The sequence below is a fragment of the Podarcis filfolensis genome, assembly GCF_964270895.1.
Source record: "Podarcis filfolensis genome assembly, chromosome: 2".
NCBI lineage: Eukaryota > Metazoa > Chordata > Lepidosauria > Squamata > Lacertidae > Podarcis > Podarcis filfolensis.
Genome location: NC_139605.1, coordinates 111,945,549 through 111,967,118, shown reverse-complemented (window position 1 = coordinate 111,967,118; position 21,570 = coordinate 111,945,549). Strand labels below are relative to the sequence as shown.

Genomic DNA, 21,570 nt, shown 5'->3' with positions numbered 1-21,570 from the left:
GCGTCCCCAATCCAGGCTCCTTTACGAATGGGATTTTTTTTTTTCCTGGAAGCGGTGCGGAGTTTCTTCTGAGGTGGTCGTGACTCACAGGAGAAGGCTGGGGGGGGGGGGGAATTCCTCTGGAAAGCGTCAAAAGGGTTCCTTGCAGCCTTTCTCTGTCTGTGGGTCCCCAGATGTTGTTGAACTACAACTCCCATCACCCCTAGCTAGCAAGGCCAGAGCTCAGGGATGATGGGAGTTGTAGTCCAACAACATCTAGGGACGCACAGGTTGAGAACAGTTGCATGAGATTGGAGGGAGGCCAGAGAGCCCCCCACTTTGAACTGGAAGGGACTCTTGAGGATCATCTAGTCCACCCCACCCCAAGGCAGGAATATGCAGCTGGCCCATACGGGGATCGCACCTGCAACCTCGGCAATATCAACACCCCGCTCTAACCAACGGGGCTATTCCCCTCCTCCTGAACCTCTGTGGCCGCGCAATGGGTCCCTGGCGCAATGGCTGTTCACCAGAAGGTTGCTGGTTCGAGCCCAGCCCGGCAGGATTCTTGCATTGCAGGGGGTTGGTCTAGATGACCACTTGGGGTCCCTTCCCATTCTACTCCGGAAAGAAGGCGGGGACGTTCCCGGCTATGGGCTCGAGGGGGCGGGGCCTAACTGGAAAGGGCGTGGCTCCGCCGGCCCTAAAGAGGCGGGGAGAGACACCGCTTGCGAGAGAAGCCGAGGGGAGGGCGTGGCCTGGCCGGGAGGAGGGCGTGGTCTCCGCGACGCCCCGCCCCCGGCGCTCCTCCAAGAGCCCATATAGCTCCGTGCAGCGCCGCCGCCCCCTTTTCCTTTCCGCCCCCCCGGCTATGACCCTGCGGAGGCTCCGGAGGCTCCGGCCGGGGCAGCCCGACCCAGAGGCGGCGGCGGCGGCGTCGAGTGTGGCGGGCGCCGGTGTTCTCGGCGGCCGAGCGTCGGAGCTGGAGCTGGAAAGGGCGCTGGCGGCCTCGGGGGGCACCTTGCCCCGAGCCCGGAGGGTGAGTGAGAGCCTGGGCTGCTGCCGCCCTCTCTACACGGACGGGGCTGGACCCGAGACCCGTGTCGCGCCAACACGCGCCGCGTCCCCACGAGACGCGCTCCCCGCCGCCCTAAGCCAACAGACCCCAGTCCTAGGGCGGGTCCCATCCGGACCCTAATAAGACGCCTCTGCCGCCTCCCACCCACCCCATCACTTTCCCCCGACGAGGATCGGGGCAGGAATGAATGACACCCGCCCGGGATTTCCCTCTTCAACTCCACGGGAGATGGAAAAACACGCGGGGACGTCGCCCCCCTCCTGCGCCTCTTCCCGGCTGCCTTTCTTGGAGACGTTTCCTTCCTTCCACCTCCTCCCAGCCATGCTTTCCCCTCGGTCCCCCCGCCCCCCCATCTCGGATGCGCGTCCCCGAGATCAAAGTCCTGCTTAAGTCCTCCCCTGCATCCTTGGAGCACCTGCGAGGCGCGCTTCCAGTCCGCGATGGGGGGCGAAGTGGGAATCGGGGTGCTCCTGGGTCGGGACTCCCTGGTGCGGAAGGAGAGACGAGGTCTCTTGACACGGATTTTCCCCTTGTCGCCTCCTTCTGCTTGGGCGACGCGAGGGACAAAAGGAATGCTGCTGGCGCTGCTTTGCTTGCCCCACGTGGCTCACCTGGGAGTTGGAAAGGGACCCCGAGGGTCATCTATCCCAGCCCCCCTGCAATTGCAGGAATCATCTTCTCCTAAGTTGCCATTTGTGGGGGCAGCGAACTCCCTTCCGGGCTCTGCGCATTGTTGCCCAAAAAGGATAGTTTGTTTGTTTGTTTTTCTCACTCTTGTGGACTTCTGTACTTATTTGGTTCAGGTGGTTTTTAGTGCCTGTTCTATATAAATGAACAGCGTTTCTTGACCAACAAGGTGGTTGTGAGTACAGTGGTACCTCGGGTTAAGTACTTAATTCGTTCTGGAGGTCCGCTCTTAACCTGAAACTGTTCTTAACCTGAAGCACCACTTTAGCTAATGGGGCCTCCTGCTACTGCCGCGCCGCCGGAGCACAATTTCTGTTCTCATCCTGAAGCAAAGTTCTTAACCCGAGGTAATTTTTCTGGGTTAGCGGAGTCTTTAACCCGAAGCGTATGTAACCTGAAGCGTATGTAACCCGAGGTACCACTGTGCAAGTAAAATGCAAACACAACTTGTGGCTTTTGGTGCTGTGCAGACAGAATTAGTGGCTGCTATCCGAAGCTGGTGATGCAGCTGTTGGACCTCCCAAAATCTTTTTACCAGGAGAGAGAGAAAGAAAAGACTCTCCTTTTACAGGGGTACTTTTGATGGAACGCGGGTGGCGCTGTGGGTTAAACCACAGAGCCTAGGACTTGCCGATCAGAAGGTCGGCGGTTCGAATCCCCGCGGCGGGGTGAGCTCCCGTTGCTCGGTCCCTGCTCCTGCCAACCTAGCAGTTCGAAAGCACGTCAAAGTGCAAGTAGATAAATAGGTACCGCTCCGGTGGGAAGGTAAACGGCGTTTCCGTGTGCTGCTCTGGTTCGCCAGAAGCGGCTTAGTCATGCTGGCTACATGACCTGGAAGCTGTACACCGGCTCCCTCGGTCAATAAAGCGAGATGAGCGTCGCAACCCCAGAGTTGGTCACGACTGGACCTAATGGTCAGGGGTCCCTTTACCTTTACTTTTGATGTGTTTGCATGTGTGTCAACCTATGACCCGCTGGGTTCTTCAGATATTTATTGGACTCCACCTCCCATCATCCTTGGCTGGTTGGGGCTGATGGGACTTGGGAGTGCAGCTGCATTTGGAGACCACCACATTCACTATCCCTGGGTGTGCTTTTTTTCTTTGTTCCAGACAACGCTTCTTTGCATGGGGCTTGTGGGGATGCAACTTAGAGCCACCCCTGGCTGGGATCTCCATTCGCCTTTAAAAATGGCACCTACTTTCCGTCCCACGAATGTTCCCAAGAGACTCCATGCAAAAATGCACCTCAAAACTGCACATGCATACCTAGAAAACAATATTATTGAGCTCACTGGTATTTTTATTTGTGTGTTTAACGTGGAACATGGAGATCTGGGTTAGACAGTTGTGGTGTTTGGGCACTTCCAAAGCTTGCATGGGATGTTTCCTTATCTGAAGGGAACCTATTGAGAAGTGGCAATAGGGTGAGGAAATGATGCGGTATTCATTCGGCAATTTCTCCCTTTCAAACTTTGTGGTCCTCGTTCCGTTTCCTGCTTCTAGAGGTACATGATTGGGTTCCTTGGAAAGCTACAGCAACTTGAGAGAGGGAGAATTGATGCAACTATGACTTCTAAGTTGCAGGTGAACTGTGGTCTGTGTAGAGTGTGCAAGGCTTAGCAGTTTTGGGAAATTAAATGTGATCAGAAATCTCTGGCCAAGGAGCCATATAAGCTTGAGATGCCCACTATCTATTCACAGGCAGATCGAACCCTGCTGATCACCGATTACTTGATCCCAGCATCTTGGGGTGATTACTTGAACAGTATTTCATTAGAGGGTTATCCATTAGCTAATGAGAAGTGTGATGATTTGTGAGGCGCTCTGAGATCCATGGATGAAGAGTGGCAAATTTAATAAATAAATAAAAATAATATATGGTTACGCTATTTTTCCAACCACAGAGTAAAGACACCCTGATTCTCCTCCTATAGCAAGGACTTGCTTCTCTCTCATCTGTATATGGATTTATCCCTTGTTTTCCTGCGTTTCAATTCATCTGCTTTCGTAGTCTGTGTGGTTGCATCTGCTATAACTTTCTTTTGTACTCCATTTCTGACCCATGTGATACGCCTTAGATCAGTCTTCCCCAATGTGCTGCTCTCCAGGTGTGTTTAGACTACAACATGGGTAGGCAAACTAAGGCCCAGGGGCCAGATCCGGCCCAATCGCCTTCTAAATCCGGCCCGCGGACAGTCCAGGAATCAGTGTGTTTTTACATGAGTAGAATGTGTTCTTTTATTTAAAATGCATCTCTGGGTTATTTGTGGGGCATAGGAATTTGTGCTCCCCCCAAAAAAATATAGTCTTGGCCCCCCACAGGTTCTGAGGGACAGTGGACCGGCCCCCTGTTGAAAAATTTTGCTGACCCCTGGACTACAACTCTCACCAGCCCCGGGCAGCATAGCCTAGGGGCAAGGATTATGGCAGTTGCAATCCAACAACACCTGGAAGTTGGGTTAGAGGGTTGGAAGAGACCCAATTTCGCATCTCCATTCTGCCACAAAACTCAATCGGTGATCTCGAGTCGGTTAACATCTGTCTGTCCAACCTAACTCACAAGGTTGTTGTGAAAATAAAACTGGTTAGAAAAAGCTGCAGAGGTCACATACATTCAAAACATTTACAGTGGTACCTCAGGTTAAGTACTTAAATCGTTCCGGAGGTCCGTACTTAACCTGAAACTGTTCTTAACCTGAAGCACCACTTTAGCTTATGGGGCCTCCCGCTGCTGCCGCGCCGCTGGAGCACGATTTCTGTACCTGTAACCTGAGGTACCACTGTATACCACTTGGCTCCCCCAAAGAATCCTGTCTACAGTAGTTTACCCCTTGCAGAGCCACAATTCCCAGCACCCTTCTCAAACTACAGTTCCCAGGATTTCTTAGATTCATGGTTCTAATGGTGGTGTAAAAGTGCTTTAAATGCATGGAGAAAATGTGACCATAGGCTGCCCTGAGCTACCTGGAGGAAGGCTGTTATTTTAAAACTCTTCATTTCACCCACACACACCTGGAATATTCGTTGCTCTTTCTTGATCTTCCAGAAAGCAATTAAACCAACCAGCAAACTGCAAAGTCGCTAGCGCCTTTTCTCATAGCTTTTCTGCTGCGTTCTCGAAGCAGCTCCTGAACTTTGCAGCAGCAACTAAATCTGAACTGAAGCTGGTCCCCTTGGCAAAATACAAAGCCTGTACATCTGGTACTAGCGCCACGAGCTCCGCAGTCGCATGCAATATGGTTTTCAACCACATATGTTGCTTCAGGCAAGTCGTCGGGCTCCTGTGGTAAACGCTGTCTGGCGGGATTGCAGTTAAAAGTGGCTTAACACCAGACTCTCCCCCCCCCCCGAAGCTGCTGAGCAGCTTAGCTTGTTGACCAGGGCAATTTGCAGGGTGCTTTTTCAGTGTGAGAAAAGTTGGCAACTGGTGAATGCCCAGGCCAGAGGTTTGCCAAAACTGATGTAGGGGTAATCCCAGCGTATCTACAAAATATGTCCAGGTCTCCTACGACCTTTTCGGACGGATTGGTAGTCTGAGTGAAGGAAAAAGCAGAGAACTTCAAATGCTGCTTGTGTCCAGCATATTTGACTTACCCTCCTACCCTCATCGTACACACAAATAATAATCAATTTTTTTCTGAAAAACACAAAAGTTATTCCAGTTAAGCTAGATAACCACTTGGATCACCGGCTTATGGAAGAAAGGGAACAATTGCCAACAAAATTAGTAGGCTAAATTCCTGGGACCTTAGTTTGGTCAAGATCTCCCGATAAAATATGAGTACTTGACATTTTTGAGATGCATCACTACAATGATTCACTGATCAAAAGAACCCTAGCAGTACAATAAGGCTCTAATAGGGCAATATGGGATCAGGAAAAGTAGGGTATTTTGTCTCTGTGTGTCCCAGGAGCTCTGCCTTCCCCATCTGCATTTGGAAACTGAAAGGCCAAGGAAAAGCAATGTTGGAAGCGAGTGCAATTTGTGATCATGGAGCAGCGTCATTCCTGATCACAGGGCAGGTCTGTTAAAGTACCCGACTTCGATTTTAATTTCTTGCTTTTGTTGAGCTGGTGCCAACAGGAGAGAACCGTAGCCAGTCTTAAAAGGCAGGGTGTTTTTATTTATTTAATGAATTCTTCTGGTTTTTGAGAAGGAGAGTTATTAAAATAGCAGGTTCTATTAAGGGTCTATGTGTGCAAGATTGCCAGGAGGGCTAGGCATTTAGGGTTGCAGCGGGGATTTGCAGGCTGTGCTGAGTGGGGCGTTTGTGATGGTGTGTATGAAATGGGGGTTGCAGTCACCGTGTGGCAAGGTTTTTTTTCAGGTATCGAGTGTGAGGCAGGTAGGGTTCAGAAGGAGAATAGGGTATACAGGAGGCAGTGTTCGAAATTAACCAGGAGCAGGCACATTTTGCACCTGGCTATCGACCAGGGGTGCGGGTGGCGCTGTGGGTTAAACCACAGAGCCTAGGGCTTGCCGATCAGAAGGTCGGCGGTTTGAATCCCCGCGACGGGGTGAGCTCCCGTTACTCGGTCCCTGCTCCTGCCCACCTAGCAGTTCTAAAGCACGTCAGAGTGCAAGTAGATAAATAGGTACCGCTCCGGCGGGAAGGTAAACAGCATTTCCGTGCACTGCTCTGGTTCGCCAGAAGCGGCTTAGTCATGCTGGCCACATGAGCCGGAAGCTGTACGCTGAATCCCTCGGCCAGTAAAGCGAGATGAGCGCCACAACCCCAGAGTCGGCCACAACTGGACCTAATAGTCAGGGGTCCCTTTACATTTAACGGCCAGTAGATAAATAGGTACCACTCCAGCGGGAAGGTAAACAGCGTTTCCGTGCGCTGCTCTGGTTTGCCAGAAGCGTCTTAGTCATGCTGGCCACATAACCCGGAAGCTGTACGCCGGCTCCCTCGGCCAATAAAGCGAGATGAGTGCCGCAACCCCAGAGTCGTCTGCAACTGGACCTAACACTCAGGGGTCCCTTTGCCTTTATCTATCGGCCACTTGAGAGCAAGTAAAGATATCTGGGCACCAGGATGGTGCCTGATATCTCCACCATCTGGGGATCAGTGGATCCTGACTGTTTCCCCACGCTAATACCATATCCTGCGGAATTCCATCAGTTCTATTTTATCTGTACAATCAGAAGGAATTTCAGGAACCGAAATGCTTTTTCTGTGCAGCCTGAGTAGGAGCAGTGAACAACATTTATAGTTAAATCTCCACCCCCATCGTTCAGCCCAGACACTGAGATCCAGCGCCGAGGGCCTTCTGGCGGTTCCCTCATTGCGAAAAGTGAGGTTACAGGGAACCAGACAGGGGGCCTTCTCGGTAGTGGCACCTGCCCTGTGGAACGCCCTCCCTTCAGATGTGAAGGAAATAAGCAGCTATCCTATCTTTAAAAGACATCTGAAGGCAGCCCTGTTTAGGGAAGTTTTTAATATTTAATGCTGTACTGTTTTTAACATTAGATTGGGAGCCGCCCAGAGTGGCTGGGGAAACTCAGCCAGATGGGCGGGGTATAAATAATAAATTATTATTATTATTATCATTATTATTATTAAATGTTGTAGGTTCTCTTACCCCACCCCACTGCCTTGCTCACAGTTACGGAGAATATTCTTATATTATGAATGGTCTGTTTCACCGTTCAGAAAAAGAGGTCGGAATAGGCCAATATCTACCGACTGTCCCTGGATCAAGTGACTTTGCTTCTTTAAGTTCTCAAAGTTCTTTAACCTAGCTCAAGGGCCTGAACCAGCCAAATCTTTAACTGAGAATCCATCACATTCAGTCCATCATTTGAAAAATAAGATCTTAGAGCTGTCTTGCCCCAAAATGTCAACTAGACATTCCATTTTGGCAACTTTAACCCTGGTTGAAGGAGCCATTTGGCACCAAGCTTATATATCTGAGTTTATAACACTGGTAGTGAGACTGGAGTAGGTTTACAAAGGTGATCTCAGGCCCAAAAAGATTAGCAAGCCCTCATTTGATCACTAAGCCACACTGGCATATTTCATAACCGAAGGAATAGGCGCTGCACGCGCTCTCTCCGCAAACATGGTGGTCCTGGCAAAATCTTCACTTCAAACCCGGAGCTATGTACTTATTTTTCCAGTACAGTGGTACCTCAGTTTAATAACAGTCCAGTTTAAGAACGACTTGGTTTACAAACTCCGCAAAACTGGAGATAGTGTCTTGGTTTGAGAACTTTGCTCTGGTCTAAGAACGGAATCCAAAAGGTGGAAGGCCACTGGTGTCGGGAGGCCTCATTAGGGAAAGCGCGCCTCGGTTCAAGAACGGTTTTGGTTTAAGAATGGACTTCCGGAAGGGATTAAGTTCGTAAACCGAGGTACCACTATACTTACTGCCATAGACTTTAACAGAACAGGAGAATCTTAACTTTTGAACCGCCGCTCAAAATTTCACCCAGTTGCTTTCCTCGAGAGGCCTAAATAAGAGTCACACTAGGTTTCACTAAAATGGGAAGTAAATAAATGATCTGGCTATTTTTAAAGTAGGAGGTCAGTTACAGACCTTCTTTATATTGCTGGACCTCTGCCAATTCTTATTGGATCGGTTTGAAACTTTCCTGCATCCGCAGACCCCATTGGGTTGATCAATGGTGCCAAGTTTCAACATATTAGTTCAACAGGTGCCATTTTTAAATAAAGTATAAGTGTTTTGGGTCTTACGGTGGCAAAGCTTCCTTTTTGCAAAAAAAAATTCAAGCCTTCTCCCCTCCCCCTGTAAAACCTTTGATGCCCTCATTACCGGATCCCAGACCCGGCTTTGGCGTGGCTCCTTCAGGGTTTAATTACTAAAGCACAAAGTATGCGTGTACCACATCAGTTGCAAAAAGGGACGCCTGCCTGTTTCCTTTTCCTCTTTAAAGTTCACAGGCACAAGGCCCTTCTCATGCTTTGCTCAGTGCTCCTGTGTGTTTTTTAAAAGGTTAAAAGTCGCCTGAAGAGCATTCTGTTGTATGAAAAAACCTCGCATTAGTGCTTTAACTTGTGTCCCATACCACATTCAGGTCCGTTCCCTGATTTAAATTAAATTTTAAAAGTTCCTTAAGGTTTTTTCCGCTTTTTGTGAGGTGTTTGTTGTACAAAATTCCTTCATTTGATCTCCACCTCTATGGAGTTTTCCCTTCTTCTCTCAGTTCCACTAACACAGGCTGGGATAGCAGGCTTGTTGGTTTTTGAATGTCTGGTGTAGATTTTTTCAATTTCGTTGTTCTGTATGGGACAATGACAATAAAGATTACCGTTTCGTATCGTATTGTGGTCAGAAAGTGACCTAGGCGGTGCAGTATCTGTTTTCTTCATCCACAATGATAAATCACTGGATGTCCATGTAAAGTCGATTCTTCCGGCAGACTGATTGTGGCTCTGAGAAAAAGGTGAATTCTCTGTCCAGTGGGTGTTTAATCTCCATATGTCAATCAAATTAAAGTTTTCCACCAATTTAAAAAAGGTTACCGGTAGTCTCCCTTCCTTATTTTCAGTTTTCCTTATTGTCCAATCCAATCCAAGTAGAATTATCTTCTTGTCCATGAATTCAAACATTCTTCTAACGTTTTATAAAATTCCGACTATCATTTGGTGCATAAATTCCAACTATTACTAATTTCTCACTTTGTGTGATCCCCGGGGGATGTTTCCATTGATATTCTGGCGCATGTGCATATCCATGCTCAAGTTCAACATGAAAAGCATCTTATAGACCATCTGGAAACCCCCTTTGCCAACAACCCCTCTAAGGAAAGTTATTGTGATGTGTCTTTTACTGGAAATTCTTTAAAAAGAAAAGGCTAGCTGATGTTCACCTGGACCTGCTGTTTAAGAACCCACAGGTCCTCACCAAACATCATCATTAACATCATAGAGTTGGAAGAGACTCAAGGGCCTAGTCCAAACCCCCACAAAATGCAGGAATCTCGGTTAAAGCATCCATGACAGATGGCCAGCCAACCTCTGCTTAAAAACCTCCGAGGAAGGAGAGTCAACAGCCTCTCGTGGGAGTCTGCTCCACTGCTGAACAGCTCTTATTGTCAGAAAGTTTTTCTGAATGTTAAGTCGGAATCTCCCTTCCAGAAACTTGAAGCCATTGGTTTGAGTCCTACCCTCCAGAGCAGGAGAAAACAAGTACCGTATTTTTTGCTCTATAAGACTCACTTTTTCCCTCCTAAAAAGTAAGGGGAAATGTGTGTGCATCTTATGGAGCGAATGCAGGCTGCACAGCTATCCCAGAAACCAGAAAAGCAAGAGGGATTGCTGCTTTCACTGCGCAGCGATCCCTCTTGCTGTTCTGGCTTCTGAGATTCAGAATATTTTTTTTCTTGTTTTCCTCCTCCAAAAACTAGGTGCGTCTTATGGTCTGGTGTGTCTTATAGAGCGAAAAATACGGTATGTTTGCTCTTCCACGTGACAGCTCTTAAGATATTTGAAGATGACTATCATATCTCCTATCAGTTTCCTCTTTTCCAGGCTAAACATACCCAGCTCCTTCAAGCACTCCTCATAAGACTTAGTTTCCAGTTTATTATTATTATTATTATTATTATTATTATTATTATTGCCTTGCCCATCTGGCTGAGTTTCCCCAGCCACTCTGGTCGGCTCCCAGCGGAATATTAATAATAATAAAGCGATAAAACATAATAATAATAATACAGTCATACTTTGGGTTACAGGCGCTTCAGGTTGTGTTTTTTCAGGTTGTGGACTGCCGAAACCTGGAAGTACTGGAACGGGTTACTTCTGGGTTTCAGGTGGTCGCGCATGTGCAGAAGTGCTAAATCTCGCTTTGCGCATGCGCAGAAGCACCGAATCACAATGTGCGCAGATGCGCCGCTGCAGGTTGCGGGTGCTGCAGGTTGCGAACGTGCATCCCGCATGGATCACGTTCACAACCCAAGCGTCCATTGTAATAATTATAATTATAATATATCCTGCCAATCTGGCTGGGTTTCCAGCACATATAAAAACATAATAAGGCGTCAGACATTAAAAACTGCTGTGTAGTTATTTATCTCCTTGACATCTGATGGGAGGTTGTTGGGTGCCACTACTGAGAAGGCCCACTGCGATGAACAATTGGACCACTTTAACTGTCCAAAGAATCCAGAGAACTGTAGTTTAAGGGCACTGGGAATTGTAGCTCTGTGATGAACCAGGATTTTTTTTTGCAAGCAGGGAGCCATGACTGTTAAAGTCATGTAAATGTGCTTTCAATGCATGGTGCGGGGGTAGCCTCTAAGCCAGGGGTCCCCAAGCTGTGGCCCATGGGCCACAAGCGGCCCACAGAAGCCTTTAACTGAGCCGCCCGCTCGGTGAGTCCCCACACGCTGCACTAAACCGGCGCAGTGCGGCGCAGAGACTCCAGAAATTGCATTTGCGTATGTCCACGGCGCCGGAAATCGCTTCTGCGCATGCCCAGAGGCCGGAAATCGCTTCTGCACGTGCCCAGATGCCGGAAATCACTTCTGCGCATGTCCACGGCACCAGAAATTGCTTCTGCGCATGCCCAGACACCGGAAATCGCTTCTGCGCGTGGTCAGATGCCGGAAATCGCTTCCGGGCATGTCTGTGGTGCCGGAAATCGCTTCTGTGCATGCCCAGATGCCGGACATCGCTTCTGTGCATCTCCGCGGTGCCAGAAACCGCTTCTGTGCATGTCCAGGCGCCGGAAATCGCTTCTGCGCATGCCCAGACACCAGAAATTGCTTCTGTGCATGTCCGTGGCGCTGGAAATAGCTTCTGCACATGCCCAGATGCCGGAAATCACTTCTGCACATGTTCACGGTGCTGGAAGTCGCTTCTGTGCATGCACAGAGGCCGGAAAACGCTTCTGCGCATGCCCAGACGCCGGAAATCGCTTCTGTGCAGGCACGATTTTCGGCCTCTGGGCGTGCGCAGAAGCAATTTCTGGCGCCGTGGACATGTACAGACACGATTTCCGGCGTCGCACTGCGTCTGTCCGGCCCTCGGAGGATCTCCGCAGGAGTGATCCGGCCCCTGCCCGGTACGCCTTGCCTACCCCTGCTCTAAGCTGTAGCGTAAATATAGCCCTGCAGAGGCAATTTGGCTGCCAAGCGCTACGTCTCTGAGCCGAAGTTTGTGTTGGTTGCGGCAACAGTTGGGGGAAATAAGGACTCATTTCCTGTGCAGCTCTGCACATCCCATAATAGTATCCTGTGGCTATGGCAGCCTGTTACTGCACGCAGAGATAACAGCTGCTGAAAGGAACTTTGAATGCTGCGAGCTATTGTACAAATGGGCTTGAGCGCCGGAGAAACTGTCTAGAAATAAGTTCCGTTAACCAAGTTATACAATTTGTTGCTTTTAATAGGGGGGCGGGAGACAGAGCGGGGGTGCAACTGCTGCGAGGGGAATGACGTCAGTGCAAAAAAAAAGAGGCCCCCTCCAAACACCTTGACATCACTGTTTTTCAGAACAGGAATGACATAAGTGTAAAGAAGCAGAACAATTGTGTCAGGGACTTGTGTGGTGGCGGCTAATTTGCGAAGTTGTTTCAAAACAAGCCTTCCTTGCAAGCTTCAGAAACTGTTCTGAGGTTGGGAGCAGAACAGTGGAAGTTTTTTCAATTGCTCCTGAAAAAAGCTTTAAAAAAACCCAACAGTAATGTATCCCCAAAGCAGAAATTTGTGTACTTTCTTTTTTTTTCTTTTTTCCATTTTGTGCAATTTCTGTATCAAGCTGTACGGATGCTCTAAAACCCACCTGGCTTGTTGCTGGTTCTACCGCTGGGGTGAATCTGGAGGCAAAGAATTATTCGTATTTTGCGGCATTCCACGTACCTCTGCGTCCTTCATACGTCCGATAGCTGAACTCTGCTTCCTTCAGAGTTAAAATGGGAGAGATGGGCTTCACTATTGCACCCCAAACAGCCAGATTCAAGGGTGCTAAATTCTTATTATCTCTCCTCAAAAGGAGCACATCTCGTGCATTTTTACAGTTCTCAACACACCTCCTGATTAGGAGGAGAACACTTCATAGCAGCCATTCCTGGAGATATAATAATAATAATAATAATAATAATAATAATAATAATATATTACAGTGGTACCTCTGGATGCGAACGGGATTCGTTCCGGAGCCCCGTTCACATCATGAGCAGAACGCAACCCGCATGTGCGTGCGTGCGTCACGATTCGCTGCGCATGCGCACATGCGCGAGCGGCGAAACCCAAAAGTAACCCATTCCGTTACTTCCGGGTCGCCGCAGGACGCAACCTGAAAAGATTTAACCCGAAGCGACTTTAACCCGAGGTATGACTGTATTTTAATGAACCTTTTAATGAACCTTTTAAAGAGGGTAAAAGAGGAGAGCGCAAAATATGGTCTGAAGCTCAACATCAAAAATACGAAGATCATGGCCACTGGGCCCATCACCTCCTGGCAAATAGAAAGGGAAGAAATGGAGGCAGTGAGAGATTTTACTTTCTTGGGCTCCATGATCACTGCAGATGGTGACAGCAGCCACGAAATTAAAAGACGCCTGCTTCTTGGGAGAAAAGCAATGACAAACCCGTACAGTTAAAGCTATGGTTTTCCCAGTAGTGATGTATGGAAGTGAGAGCTGGACCATGAAGAAGGCTGATCACCAAAGAATTGATGCTTTTGAATTATGGTGCTGGAGGAGACTCTTGAGAGTCCCATGGACTGCAAGAAGATCAAACCTATCCATTCTGAAGGAAATCAGCCCTGAGTGCTCACTGGAAGGACAGATCCTGAAGCTGAGGCTCCAATACTTTGGCCACCTCATGAGAAGAGAAGACTCCCTGGAAAAGACCCTGATGTTGGGAAAGATGGAGGGCACAAGGAGAAGGGGGCGGCAGAGGACGAAATGGTTGGACAGTGTTCTCAAAGCCACCAGCATGAGTTTGACCAAACTGTGGGAGGCAGTGGAAGACAGGAGGGCCTGGCGTGCTCTGGTCCAGGGGGTCACGAAGAGTCCTAAACGACTAAACAACAACAACAAATGACAGTATTTATACCCCACCCATCTGGCTGGGTTTCCACAGCCACTCTGGGCGGCTCCCAACCGAATATTAAAAACACAATACAGCATTAAACATCAAAAACTTCCCTAAACAGGGCTGCCTTCAGATGTCGTTCATTCATTCAATCAATCCAGGGGTTGTCAACCTGGTCCCTATTGCCCACTAGTGGGCATTTCAGAATTCTAGGTGGGTGGTAGGGGGTTCTATGGCACAAGACTGGTGGGTGGTAAGGAAATTTTACCATCAAGAAAGATGCATTAGTGGGCGGTAGGTATAAAAAGGTTGACTGCCCCTGATTCAATCAATCGTTCCATTCCACTATCCTTCTTTCTGTCAAGGAACTGAGGGCAACAGAAATAATTATTTCTTCAACATCTTCACTTAATTTATCATCACAACAGCCCTGTGAGGTTGGTCGGGTTAGGCTAGGCATGGCCAAATTTAACCCTCCATATGTTTTGGGACTACAACTCCCATCATCCCTAGCTAAAAGGACCAGTGGTCAGGGATGATGGGAATTGTAGTCCCAAAACATCTGGAGGGCCAGTACAGTGGTGCCTTGGTTCTCAAACTTAATCCGTTCCGGAAGTCCATTCTAAAACCAAAGCGTTCCAAAACCAAGGTGTGCTTTCCCATAGAAAGTAATGCAAAACGGATTCATCCGTTCCAGACTTTTCAAAACAGCCCCTAAAACAGCAATTTAACATGATTTTTTCTATCTAACGAGACCATTGATCCATAAAAGAAAAGCAATAATCCATGTTACTGTACTATAAAATAAATAAAACAGTATTGTAGATGATAAAAATTAGAATCAAAACATTTTCTTACCTGCACTGATGATAGTGGTTGTTTGGATGGGGGGGCTTTTATCCATTTCTGCAGTCACACAGTCAATCAATCAATCAGTAGCTGAACTGGGATCCACACAGTCACAAAAACAAATTAACTGAAAAAGCCTCAAAACAAAAAACGCAAAATAAATAGCAAAAACAAAAGCACCAAATATAAGCTCCAAATATCTCCTCAGAACACTGCAATCGGAAACGGAAGGCTTGAATTATAATGGGGGGATGCAAATTAACAGCGCAACAGGAAACACAGGGGGGCACCTACTTCCAGTTTTGCAGTGTTCGGGTTCCAAGTTGTTCGTGAACTAAGCTGCTTGAAAACCGAGGTACCAGTGTACCCTTCAGTGCCTCTCCCCAGCTTTTGCTCCCTCTTCTCTCTCACACTGAACTTGCAATGGATGTAAAGTGTCGCAGTCGGATGCAAGGGAAGCTGTTTCATAGGAGTTCCAGCGTAAAACTGCCCTGTTTAACAAGTTGCTGTGCGTCAGGAATTGTCTACATTGCCGCTTGAACACGGATCCTTTGGGTAGGCTGGAAAATGCCAATTTTTAAAATTCATGGCAGAAGCCAGGGTACAACCGGTGACAGGGCAAAACTCCCTCCATCATCTTTCTCAGTGCTGAGCCTTGGATGGTGTGGCTTTGGTAAATGTTCAGCGCAAATCTCAGTTTACTCATCACCCAACCACTGCTGTTTGCCTGTAACACATTTGGGGACTGAGAGGCAAGAACGCTTCCACATACCGTATTTTTCGCTCTATTGGACGCAGTTTTCCCCCTCCAAAAATTGAGGGGAAATGTGTGTGCGTCCTATGGAGCGAATGCAGGCTTGTGCCATAGCCGCGCACAACCCCTCCGGCAGGGAGAGGCTGCACGGGGCTATGGCTTCTTTAGCCCTGCGCAGCGTCTCCCGGCAAGGAGAGGCTGCACGGGGCTAAAGGGGAAGACAAAACAGCGAGCGGGATCCATCCCGCTCGCTGCCTTGCCTTCTTCCATAGCTACGTGCAACCCCTCCGCAAGGAGAGGTTGTGTGCAGCCTGTACGCTGCTCTTTGGGGCTGGGGGGAGAAATATTTTTTTCTTGATTTCCCCCCCTAAAAACTGGGTGCGCCCTATGGTCCGGTGCGCCCTATGGTGTGAAAAATACGGTAGGTTGTGAGCCCAGGCATTCTCCCTCACACACAATTTGCCATACCCTCCAATGTTTCTCTGATGGAAACAGGGGTGTCTGTTGTCGTTACATAGCACGCGCATGTACATCACGATTCACGATATGTCTTCGGGACAGAAACTATGGAACCGGTATCACGATTTCAAACTGCTCTGAGCGATAGCTCAGTCAGTAGAGCATGAGACTCTTAACCTCAGGGTTGTGAGTTTGAATCTCACACTGGGGTCTCGGCTACATTGGCAAAGAATAAAGCACTTTATATGCATTGTTTGTGGCGCCGTGGGTTAAACCGCAGAGCCTAGGACTTGCCGATCAGAAGGTCGGTGGTTCGAATCCCCGCAACGGGGTGAGCTCCCGTTGCTCGGTCCCTGCTCCTGCCAACCTAGCAGTTTGAAAGCACGTCAAAGTGCAAGTAGATAAATAGGTACCGCTCCGGCGGGAAGGTAAACAGTGTTTCTGTGCGCTGCTCTGGTTTGCCAGAAGCGGCTTAGTCATGCTGGCCACATGACCCGGAAGCTGTACGCTGGCTCCCTCGGCCAATAAAGCGAGATGAGCTCCGCAACCCCAGAGTCGGCCACGACTGGACCTAATGGTCAGGGGTCCCTTTACCTTTATGCATTGTTTATGCATTCTAACAATGTGACAACAGATGGCGCTGTGGAGATCCGTTCTTGCCAACCTGATTTCTCGAAGTTTGCAATGCGTTTAACTGGAACGCTTCTTGGATGTGTCTAGATCCAGCCTGGGCAAAAGATTCCTGCATTGCCGGGTTTCGATTAGTTGACCCCCGTGGCCCCTTCCAACTCGACAAGTCTGTGATTCTCCAATATACAGTGATACCTTGTTCCTCAAACGCCTTGGTACTCAAACAACTTGGAACCCAAACACTGCAAACCCGGAAGTAAGTGTTCTGGTTTGCGGACTTTTATCGGAAGCCGAACGTGCTTTGTTTTGAGTGTTACGCTTCCAATTTGAGTGCCACACTTCAGTTTTGAGTGTTACGCTGAGTTCTCTCTGTTTTTGCTATTTATTTTGTGTTTTTGTTTTTGTGGCTCTTTCTTGTTTTGTTCTTGTGACTTTGTGGAACCCAGTTCAGCTACTGGTTGATTGACTGTGTGACTGAAGTACACTGTTTACCGTTTTCATTTTATGGACCAGTGGTCTCGTTAGATAGTAAAAATCATGTTAAATTCCTGTTTTAGTGGTTGTTTTTAAAAGTCTGGAACGGATTAATCCGTTTTGCAGTACTTTCTGTGGGAAAGCGCTCCTTGGTTTTGGAATGCCTTGGTTTTGGAACTGACTTCTGGGACGGATTAAGTTTGAGAACCAAGCCACAGTGGTACCTCTGGTTACGTACTTAATTTGTTCCGGAGGTCCGTTCTTAACCTGAAACTGTTCTTAACCTGAAGCACCACTTTAGCTAATGGGGCCTCCCGCTGCCGCACGATTTCTGTTCTCATCCTGAAGCAAAGTTCTTAAGCCGAGGTACTATTTCTGGGTTAGCAGAGTCTGTAACCTGAAGCGTATGTAACCCCAGGTACCACTGTACTACTGTATCAATATATCGCCCAGCCCTACTGGGGAGCATGTGCGCCAAATTGGGGCTGAAAATTGAGAGCCCGAATTCTGCTACTGCTGACCTATAGCCCTTTCCCAGAGTGAAGTCCCCTGATTCAGGTGCCTCCCCCGGGGTGTCCCAGCAGGGGTGGGGTGCCATCTGGGTCCCCCCTTCAGACTGCCCGATCTCTTTTCTCCTTGTTTGCCCTGCTCTTGCACAGCCTCTGATCTGTCTGCCGCCTCTGATCTATGTAAAACTGTGACCCTGGAAAAGGCAAAAATAAGAATTAAAAACACCCTGCACCTCACGGCAGGAAACCGCCGCTCTCTCGGCCAGGAGATGAAAAGGCCTGTTTGTTTATGGAGCCGTCCGCCCCATTGATGGGGAGGAGTCAGAGCACAAAGATATTGTGCAGGAGAAGCTCATTTCACTTTCAAAACGGCTGCATGGAATTATTTGCATGCGTTTTGACTGTTGTGCCTCGCGTTGTGCCACCAATCTGAGGGAGCCTGGTGGCAGGGGGAGGGAGCCTTCAACCTCCCCACACCCCGCCCCATATCTAAAGGGTGATTCCTCCTTGCACCCAGCTCTGACTCTGCCAACTTGCACCCGCCTCCGCCTCCAGCTGGATATTGGAAGCACATGTTTGCACCGGGGTCTGTGTTTAATTACTGGTGGAGACAGCAGTCTCTGCAGGTCCAAGACGGCTTATTTCTTTTTTTGCATCTTTGGGCTCCCGGGGACCAGAGTGGAGGGATGGCTTGCCGCGTTGGAGGCAGGCTTGAAAGGGAATAATTGGGCTTTTTCCGCATCCTCTTTCTCTCAGCTGGTTGCCATTTGGAGCAGCTTCTGTCAGTGCTGCTGCCGCCTCCTCCTCCTCCTCCTCCTTCTTCTGTTTGCTTATTCTTTTTAAAGCCCTAAACAGCCTCGGTCCAGTATACCTGAAGGAGTGTCTCCACCCCCATCATTCTGCCCGGACACTGAGGTCCAGATCTGAGGGCCTTCTGGCAGTTCCCTCATTGTGAAAAGTGAGGTTACAGAGAACCAGGCAGTTGTCCTTCTCCCAAGAGCATCTCCCAGGTTTTTCCTTTCTCCCCTTTGCCACAACTACCGTATTTTTCGCTCTATAAGACGCACCAGACCATAAGACGCACCTAGTTTTTGGAAGAAGAAAACAAGAAAAAAAATATTCTGAATCCCAGTAGCCAGGACAGCCAGCAGGATAACAGCGCAGCTTATGGGATAGCGAGGCGCAGCCTCTCCCAGGCTGAAGACACATGCTCCATGCGGCTCTTTAAAGGGAGCGCTGACAGAGCCTCCCGCCTGCATTCGCTCCATAAGACGCACACACATTTCCCCTTACTTTTTAGGAGGGGGAAAGTGCATCTTATAGAGTGAAAAGTACGGTATCTGGTCAGTTGGCTCCAGTTGCCGAGCAGCAAAATTGGCTTGTTCTCTGCTCAGCTAGCGGTACGTGGCGGCGGCCCACACCCAGAAACCAAACCACACGGTTTTCAGTGGGACTCGAGTAAGCTGGACTCCCCCCACAAAGCGTGCGAGCAGTTAACTTGACCGGCTGTGCGAAGAGAGGAAGCGTTCAGAAGACTGAAACTGGATCCAGTTGACTTTTCTGGATCAGTCTGGAGCAGAGCTCTAAAAACAGAGGGAGTGGCTCTTTTTCACCCAGAGGGGCCACATTAATTCTGAGATGGGGGGCGTTGCATGCCAATGATGGGTGAGGCCTGCAGCCAAAGTGGATGGAGCGATGAATATGACTCTTAGCCTTTGTACAAAACGCTGCAGCCGTACAAAGCCCGGAGGTGCTTGCTCAATAGGGCGTGTTGAATTTTTCAACCTTCCAGAAATGAGGGGCGCTTAAAAGTTGTAACGCGACCAGGGAATTTGAAAGAGACTTTGGTTAAATTAATACCGTTTGGTTTTGTTTGGTAAGTGAAACGCGCATAAAATTGCACAGAAATCTTTAAAAATGATTGCAGTTATAACAGACCCTCCAAGTGCCCCTATTTTCCAGGGATGATCCCAGATTTAAAGAAGCTGTCCCGGTTTCTGATTTGATCCCAAAATGTTCCGCTTTTCCTTAGTCCCTATTTTCATCAGAGAAATGTTGGAGGATAATGGAGTTATGTGACCCCTGAGGCAAGGAGATAAGTAACTACAACCATTAGAAGACATCTGAAGGGAACCCTGTATAGGGAAGTTTTTTAACTTTTAATTTTTTATTACATTTTTTATATATGTTGGAAGCCGCCCATAGTGGCTGGGGCAACCCTGTTAGATGGGTGAGGTGGTATTATTATTATTAATATTATTATTATTATTTTATTGTTGCTGCTGCTGTTGTTGACTTAAAGGTAAAGGTACCCCTGCCCGTACGGGCCAGTCGTGTCCGACTCTAGGGTTGTGCGCCCATCTCACTTAAGAGGCCGGGGGCCAGCGCTGTCCGGAGACACTTCTGGGTCACGTGGCCAGCGTGACGAAGCTGCTCTGGCGAGCCAGCACCAGTGCAGCACACGGAACGCCGTTTAACCCCGCTAGAAAGCGGTACCTATTTATCCACTTGCACGTAAGGGTGCTTTCGAACTGCTAGGTGGGCAGGAGCTGGGACCGAAAGACGGGAGCTCACCCCGCCGCGGGGATTCGAACTGCCGACCATGCAATCGGCAAGCCCTAGGCGCTGAGGTTTTACCCACAGCGCCACCCGCGTCCCTAGGGTGTCCCTATTTTCATTGGATAAATGTTGGAGGGTATGTTGTAAGCATAGACTGATCAAGCTAAATGTTGTGCAGTCACAAAAATAATATTTGAATTCCTTGCACCCAAAAACATATTTTTAAGACCCCCTCACTGGAGAAATATGCAAAAAACTAGTTCCACCCCTTAAAATGACACACCTTATGTGCGTGCAACACCTCTTCATCCAGGCAAGCAAGGAGCACTCAAGAGCAGGGCCAGGGAGAAAAAATCCGGAGGGCCAGATAGAGAATTCCAGTGGGCCACATTGGCCCCCACCCCTCAGCCTTAAGATCCCCACCCCTTCTCTAAAACGATCCCAGGAGTGTGAGCTTTGGGTGTGTAGGTTCCTTAGGGCACCAGGCAACTGGGATTTCTCCTTCCCTGGCAATCTGCTTCTGCAAGTGGATTCAAGACTACCTTGGGAATTCATCTTCTGCAACTACAGGCCTCAATCCAGCACCGCAGTTAGGCGTGTTGATGCCCATCAGAATAAATGGGTTTAAGTGTACGTAACTTGGTGGTTAGGCTATAGGAAGGCCCAGTCGCCTTCCAAATCCAGCCCGCGGACGGTCCGGGAATCAGCGTGTTTTTACATGAGTAGAATGTGTCCTTTTATTCAAAATGCATCTCTGGGTTATTTGTGGGGCCTGCCTGGTGTTTTTACATGAGTAGAATGTGTGCTTTTATTTAAAATGCATCTCTGGGTTATTTGTGGGACATAGGAATTCGATCTTTCTTTCTTTCTTTCTTTCTTTCTTTCTTTCTTTCTTTCAAAATATAGTCCGGCCCCCCACAAGGTCTGAGGGACAGTGGACCGGCCCCCTGCTGAAAAAGTTTACAGACCCCTGACTTAGGCTTTAAGTGTCCAGTTCTGGCCCTCTGCCTCCTTTGATTTGAGTCCTTCAGTTATCCCACTTCATTAATGGGCGAGTCACTTGTATTGTATCCAAACTCGAAGCAGCTTTTTCTGGCCCAATAAGTGGGCCTAGACCTTTTCCGGAACAGAGAGCTAAATCCTCATCTCTGCTGCGAAACAGCGGCACGCTCTTCCCAAAACCTGAAGCAGCTCCAACGAGCTCACATTGGATAGGCTTGCAAAACTATTGCGAGGATCTTTGAGCCAACAGGCCGTGATCTAAGCCTTGAGGTCATTTTAAAGGTAAAGGGACCCCTGACCATTAGGTCCAGTCGTGACTGACTCTGGGGTTGCGGCGCTCATCTCACTGTATTGGCCGAGGGAGCCGGCGTACAGCTTCCGGGTCATGTGGCCAGCATGACTAAGCTGCTTCTGGCGAACCAGAGCAGCGCATGGAAATGCCATTTACCTTCCCGCCGGAGCGGTACCTATTTATCCACTTGCACTTTGATGTGCTTTCGAACTGCTAGGTTGGCAGGAGGTCATTTTAGGCTGGTGTAAAACAGCGGCTTAGAGAGAGACGCATTTTGTGCTTACAC

The 21,570-nt window shown here is 48.7% G+C and overlaps 1 protein-coding gene and 1 long non-coding RNA gene across 2 annotated transcripts in view; one reads left to right on the top strand and one right to left on the bottom strand.

Annotated features, from left to right (window-relative positions):
* The first annotated feature begins 807 nt into the window (after positions 1–807).
* TAMALIN (trafficking regulator and scaffold protein tamalin) overlaps positions 808–21,570 on the top strand; it is a 41,967-nt gene continuing 21,204 nt past the window's right edge. Inside the window, exon 1 of the mRNA XM_083599444.1 lies at positions 808–1,018. Coding sequence (XP_083455570.1) covers positions 851–1,018 — 168 coding nt within the window. The 5' untranslated portion in view covers positions 808–850. The remainder of the gene's footprint in view (positions 1,019–21,570) is intronic.
* The window catches only part of LOC310756006, a 78,896-nt gene continuing 69,517 nt past the window's right edge, over positions 12,192–21,570 (bottom strand). The window contains exon 4 of the long non-coding RNA XR_014544633.1: positions 12,192–12,617. This is a non-coding gene — a long non-coding RNA (uncharacterized lncRNA). The remainder of the gene's footprint in view (positions 12,618–21,570) is intronic.